Genomic DNA, 7,089 nt, shown 5'->3' on the forward strand with positions numbered 1-7,089 from the left:
CCAGAAGGCTGGCAGTTCAAACCCACCAGCCACTCCTTGGAAGGAAGATGGGGCAATCTACTTCCGAAGTGAAACTGCCTCAGAAACCCAAAGAGGGATCACTAACAGTCAATGGCACATAACAACAACAACAACATGCCTGTGGTTATATCCCATCTGGGGATGGGTTGTCTTTGTTATGTTAATGAGACAGAATTAGTGTAGGATGTGTATTGAGTCAATCTTTTTTGAGATATAAAAGAGATTAAACACAAGCTATGAGCAGAGATGGGAGAAGAGTGATGCCAAGATACGTGAAGATTGCCCAGGAGCAATCAGAAGAGACAAGGACCTTCCCCCAGAGCTGACAAGGAGAGAAAGACTTCTCCCAGAGCCAGCACCTGAATTCAGACTTCTAGCCTCCTAAACTGTGAGAAAACAAATTTTTGTTTAAAGCCACCCTCTTGTGGTATTTCTATGAAAACAGCACTAGATAACTAAGACACACACACCCTACCCTGGAATAAAATGCTCCAGCACACCTTGACATGTCTCCTCCATCATCCAGCATTTCTGAAACACCAAACACAGCCCAACACCCTACAAACTGCACTACATGGACTGAGGGTACCCTGGTATGGCTCCGCCTCCTCTGATGTCTCCTGACATGGCCCTGAGACAACAGTTGTTGGTGTTAGATGACATCAAGTTGATTCCAGCTCATAGTAACCCTATGTACAACAGAATGAAATACCACCCAGTCCTGAGCCATCCTCACAATCCTTGCTATGCTTGAGCTCATCATTGCAGCCACTGTGTCAATCCATCTCATTAAATGTCTTCTCCTTTTGTGCTGACTCTCTATTTTATCAAGCATGATATCCTTCTCTAGGGAATGGTCCCTCCTGACACCATGACCAAAGTAGGTGAGACAAAGTCTGTCCATTCTCACATCTAAGGAGCATTCCGGCTCCACTTCTTCCCAAACAGATTTGTTCATTTTGTTGGGAGTCCATGGTATTTTCAATATACTTTACCTACACCACAATTCAAAGGCATCAACTCTTCTTTGGTCTTCCTTATTCATTGTCCAGCTTTCAGAGACCAGAAGATGCCAAAACTTCCTCCTATGCTAAGCTCCATCCACCAGAAAAAGCTACCATTGCTCCCTCAAACCCCAGAGCAGGTCCCAAATTCAGTCCAGGTACCATCAGCCAACTTGGAGTCTGTGGGGTCTTCCCCCACAAACCCTGGCCACCCCTGAAATCACCTTCCAGCTTAGGGTCCCTCCCAGTTGAGGAAGCTGGGGTAGTCAAGCATAGACAAACTTTGATAGACTGTGTGATCATGACAAAGTCACTGTGCCTCCCTGAACCTCATTTCCTCACCAGGAAATGCCCACCTCCCAGGTATGCTTGTGGGTAGATGCCTGTGGTTTCTGCCTGTCCAGCATTCCTCCTCTTTCTTCTGGCATCAGTAGAAAACCATTCATTTAGAAAACCAACCCCCAACCCTCAATCCAAATACAAACCTAACCTCAGCAAGCAGGTCACAGTTATTGGATTAAGAATTGGTCATGTGACCCAGGCCAGCCAATTAAAGTGAATCCTGGAACTTTTGCTTGGACTGTGGGAATGAGCTCACTTTTCCATGGGTGTTGAGCTTCTGAGACTCATCTTTACCAGCATGAGAGGGAAGCTATCAAAGCAGAAAACAGAACTAAGAAATGAGGACAAATTCCTGATGGCATTGTTGGCAATTTGGGTCCAGGTGATGCCTATAGGCAACCCTCCCTGGACTTTTCAATCAATAGATCCCCTTTCTTTGCTTAAGCCTCATGGAATTGAGTTTGCACCACTCGCAACTGAAAGGAAGTTCAGCAACCAGAGAGCTAGGGACCTGCCAGAGTCACTCAGCTGGTTGTGGCAAAGCCACAGTCTCTAATGGACATTGCTTGCTCCCCTGCTCAGCCTGGCCTGTCCAAGGGTGAGAAGGGCAAGGAGCAGCTACAGGGGAGAGGCTGGGGTTAGGGGGGATCCTAGAAGAGATACCTGGGGCCTGAAGCAAGGGAGCAATAAACTGAGGGTGGACGAGCCGCAAGACAGGGTAGAAGGGACCGGCCCACCAAAGGTGGATGTCACGGAAGAAGTGGCCCAGCTCCTCCAACAGTCGCAAGCCCTCCTCATTGCTCTGGACCTGGGGATAGCAAAGCTGATGCCAGGCATTGCAGGGGCCTCAATTGCTACCATCCCCACCTCAACCCACTGCCTTTTCTGCCTCTTTCAACCTCACTGGGTCAGCCTCTCTTTGTGGGTTTATATGTCTCTCTCAGTCTCTCTATCTACGTGCACCTCCCTGTCTCTTCAGTCTCTTAACCACTCTCTCAACCACTCTCTCTCTCACTTTTGTTCTCTCTTATCTCTCTCTTTCCTGTTTCTATCTCTATTTCTGTCTCTAAGTGTGCTTCTATTACCCCATCTCTATTTCTAAGTGTGTTCCTTTCCATCTGTTTACTGTCTCACTGGCTCTGTCCCTCTCTCTGTCTCTCTCTTTCCCTCTCTCTGTCTCTCTCTTTCCCTCTCTCTCTCTCCTAGCCTCTCTCTCTCTGTCCACTGCTCTCTGTTTATCTCTCTGTTCCTCCCACCAGCATCTCTCCATCTCTCTGTCTCTCCCTCCATCCCCACACCTTACACTTTGCCCTCCCCATTCCCATGGAATTCACAGACAATTCCACCCCATCCAACTTCCTCTTTCAACCCCAGCACAGCCTGCAGCTACCATCTCCTGGCGGGAGCCTCCCCAGCTCTATAGAAAATAACCTTTCTTGGCCCATCACACCCTCCAGGGACAGCATTGCTCCCCCATCCCTCCAGCCTCTAATATTTCTTCTCTTCATTCTGAGCTAAATCCATTAGCAAAGACCACCACTGAGGCAAGTGCAGACACAACCCCTTTTACACTCTGGCTCCACCAGCATCAGCCCAGCCCAGCCCAGTCCAGGGCTTCATCCCAGCATCCCAGTGCCCCATTGCTGGCATATGGTAAGGTCCCGGGCTGAAATTCCCAGAAGGATGCACTGCCCAGCCCAGTGACACATCACCCTACACCTGCATCAGGGCCAAAGCCAGCTGGGGGAGATCAAGGGGGACCCCAGAGAGGACTGAGAGTGGAGTGGAGGGAAATGGGTAGAAGTCACTCTTGGGAGGGGACAGACAGGAGAAGGAGAGCTGGGAGGGAGAAGGATCAAGGGGCACTGACTTAGTTTGGATTCTTCAGAAGCATAGTTTGAGTTGGGGGTGCTTGGGCACATGGTTTATTGAAGAAGGGCTCTCAGAAGGGGCTGGAAGAAAGTGAGACAGGCAGGCAAGTGTGGGCTCAGCTGGAATTGGATCTCTGTCTGACCTCAGGGGGCATCTCTGGAGCATGAATAGGACCTTGAGTCATAGGCTTTGAAGCAAGGGACAGTCCCTGCATGGTGCAAATGGTTTGTGCTCAACTGCTAACTTAAAGGTTGACAGTTCAAACTCATCCCACAGCACCGCAGAAGAAAGGCCTGGTTATCTGCTTCCATAAAGATTACAGCCAAGGAAACCCCATGGAGCAGTTCTACTCAGAAGCACATGGGGCATCCCTAAGTCAGAATCAACTCCAACGCAATTGCCTTAGTTTCCTAAGGTCCCTGGGTAGTTCAAAGAGTTTGCACTCAACTACTGACCTACAGATTGGTGGTTTGAACTTACCCAGTGGTGCCATGAAGGAAAGACCTGGTGATCTTCTTCTGTAGAGATTACAGCCAAGAAAACACTACAGAGCACACTGCTACTCTAACACACATGGTGGCACCATGAGTCAGAGTCAACTCGATGACAATGGGTTTGGTCTTGCTTTTGTCTGAAACAAGGGAACTATGCATTTGTACCCCCATGTCAGTCAGCTATCGGATGCCATGCCCCATCCACTCCTGGGAGCGAGGGACCTCGCCTTCCAAAATCTCTGAGTATGACACTTCCTTCACCAGAGGGCAGTCTCTGAACACAGGGACATCAGTGGGCTATTGGAGGCCACACTCACAGCTGCTGGCACCTGGGGCAGCAGCATGTAGAGAAATCTGGGCAAAGTCTAACAGAGACATAGAGAGAAAAAAAAAAAAAAAAAAAAAACACCCAAACTCACTGCCAGCAAGTTGATTCCAACTCATGGCGACCCTCTCCTTTGGGTTTCTGAGGCAGTAAATTTTCACAGAAGTAGATCGCCCACTCTTCCTTCCACAGAATGGCTAGTGGGTTTGAACCGCCAACCTTCTGGTTAGCAGTCAAATGTCTTAGGCATATGCCACCAGAGCTCTTTATGGAGAGAGACAGATCGGAAAAAAAAATTGCCATCAAATTGATTCTGACTCATGATGACCCCGTGTGTCAGAATAGAGCTGTACTCTCTAAGGTTTTGCTTGCTGTGTTCAAACTGCCAACCTTTCTATGAGCAGCCAATTGCAAACGACTTGCCCCACCCAGGGACCCACAGACAGACACAGAGAGAGAGGTGGAGGGAGGAAACACAAGTGAGAGAGAGAATCAAAGAGACAGAAAGATACAGAAAGACAGGCTGTCAAAGAAAGAAGGACAAAGACACAGGTGACCATGCACCCCCAAACACTGTTCTCCTGGTGTCCAAAACTACCCCCTCCTGGTCCCCCATATACACTCCTCTGTACACTTCACTTGCTGCCCTTCAGCTCAACCTCAAAATACTGCAGTTCCTGGTTCAGGCCTGTACCTTCCTCTCTCTGGGCTTTTGCTCCCTGAGAGCCCAGCTTCAGTCCCCATCTCTTCTCTGATACTCCCATGTTCCCAGCCTCTCTCCTGGGCCAACAGTGGTCTACCCCTCCTGGGCAGCTCCTCTTGGTTTCCCTATCCCCTCAGACTCAGTGTGGGTCCAATGGAGCTCAACCTTTGGCCCCTAAACTGCTCACCTCCACAGGACAGAAAACCGGGGGCCAGCATCCCCATCCCCCCTGCTCTCCAGCCAGTCAGCCCCTCTCTGGCCCATTCCCTGCATAGTGTACATGAAAAATGCCCAGCAGGACCACAGTCTCCTCCCTGGACTCCTCAGTGCCCACGTGGGCCCCAGGTGTGCTTCACAAATCCAGGTCTGACTACAACCCTCCCCTGCTCACACACCCTTGATGGCTCCCCATCACCCTCAGAGTCAAGTCCCAGACCCCAGCCCAGCCTTGAGGCCCTGCTAGCTCCGCCCTCCTCTCCACCTTTCTTCCCCACTCTACTGATCCACCTGCACTGAACACCTAGATGTTCACAGCCAGGTGCTCACTCACTCTCCTTCAGCTTCTGAGGGGGCCGTTCCTCCACACAGAATATCTTCTTTCTTCTTGCCTAAAAACTCCATTCCTCTTTCCAGCAGCCCCTCCTCCAGGTAGCCCTCTTACCTGCCCCAAAGGCAGACACCACACCTCCCTTCTGGGCTGCCCAGCCCTGACCACACAGGTTTAGGGGATCTCCATCTAGTTCTGTGTACCCGAGATTGGGGGCTCCTCCAGGGCAGGGTCAGGGGCTGAGTCTTCCCCAGGTGGGTCCTCACATCCAGAACATCAGAGTAGGAGCTAGCTAACAGGTGAGAGGAAGACATGGATGGCCAAAGGCACCAAGAGAGGAAGATTCTGTGTCTTTCAGGAGCCACACTGAAGCTTGGCCAGGAGAGAGCTCAGCGCCATCGTCCATGGCCACAATGCCAGTGCCCACCACCACATGCTCCAGGCGGTACCTATAGTATTGGCGACTGACCAGATGGTGTCAGGGTGGCACAGAATGATGCAGGGGAAAGTGGGGCCTAACCACAGTCTTAAATCTTGAGAATAGGTGACCACCAGCTGAGTCATCTCTGCCAGGATCTGCTCCATGGGGGTGATCTGCAAGCAAGGCAGGTGGTCACCTCACAGAGGACCCACAGGAGCCCCCTCCAGGCCTGGAGAAACTGAGGGTCTTCACTTCAAAAGATCAGGTGAGAAGAAGCCAAAACTAGAGACAGAAGGGCCATGGGAAGGGGAGGTAAGACCAAGAGGAAGCATCTGGAAACCAGAGAAGAGGAGGCTCCAGGAAGGATGGGGCAGCCACCTGGGCAGTGGAGGAGATGAGGGAAGTCCTTATGGGTCATCACAGAGTGATGAGGTGGAGGTCAGACTGGGTGGTGGACGAGCCAGTGGGGAAAGTGAGGCATTGAGAGTCAACAACAATTAGACCACATGAAGATAGCAAAGCTGGCTAACAAAGGGTTGGATGAAAACGAGGTGCATTGAAGGTGGGTGGGTAGCTTTATACGTCACATCTCTGTCCTGTGTGGTGACCTCCTCCTGCACCATTGTGGAGAAGGCTCAGAGCACATGAGTAGTTGGGCTCATCCAAGGTGAAGGTTCTCCAAATGTCCATGAAGCTCAGCCCACCAACATGTGACGGACTAGCAGATCTAAGCCAGAGAGGCATGCAAGGAAACAGGCTCAAGAGGAAACTGAACACAGAGGGACTGGATGTCCTGAGGGGTCTAAGATAGGATGATTTAAATAAGGAAGACAGAAGGAGAGGGGTTGTGATCAGAGGACTTAATGCTAGAATCAACAGCATTGGAGATAGAGCCCTTACAGGTGACATGATTGTGGCAATAGGGGGCCAACACTATTTGGAGAAAAGAGATCCTGGGGATAAAGTCAGGATGGTGAGTATAGAGCCCCCCTCTCAGGAAGTTTGACCATTAGGGCAGAGGTCAGAGTGATCCTTCTCAACGGGGAAAGGCAGTAAGTGGTCAACCTTTATTCAGGTTGGGCAACAGGGCCCGTTGGCACATCCTGGGGGTGAAGGGCAGGATAAGAAGAAGAGGTGCCCAGAAAGGGGGAGGGTGGAGAGACTGCCTGTACTTCTCCCATCCCTGCTGTGCTCCTGTGGGTGGAGCTAGAGAGTGGATGCTGGCCCAAGGCCAGCAGAGGTGGGTCGAACAGGAAGGGACTGTGGACAATGCCCCTGACAAGACCACCTGTTCAGGGTGAGACTGTGGGAAGGTCAGTAAGGCCTGCTGTGTCCAGCTTGTGCTGGGGAGTCCCCCAAA

The 7,089-nt window shown here is 50.9% G+C and overlaps 1 protein-coding gene across 1 annotated transcript in view; it reads right to left on the reverse strand.

Moving 5' to 3' along the window:
* The window catches only part of LOC122151828 (cytochrome P450 4F2-like), a 29,778-nt gene that overhangs the window by 21,743 nt on the left and 946 nt on the right, over positions 1-7,089 (reverse strand). The window contains exons 2-4 of the mRNA XM_042783251.1: positions 5,758-5,902; positions 5,512-5,600; positions 2,031-2,175 (exon numbers count right to left, since the gene is read on the reverse strand). Of these exons, the coding sequence (XP_042639185.1) occupies positions 2,031-2,175; positions 5,512-5,600; positions 5,758-5,902 (379 nt within the window). The remainder of the gene's footprint in view (positions 1-2,030; positions 2,176-5,511; positions 5,601-5,757; positions 5,903-7,089) is intronic.

Source organism: Orycteropus afer, unplaced genomic scaffold (assembly GCF_000298275.1).
Source record: "Orycteropus afer afer isolate SDZICR_OR568_19922 unplaced genomic scaffold, OryAfe1.0 scaffold00772, whole genome shotgun sequence".
In the NCBI taxonomy this organism is placed as follows: Eukaryota; Metazoa; Chordata; class Mammalia; order Tubulidentata; family Orycteropodidae; genus Orycteropus; species Orycteropus afer.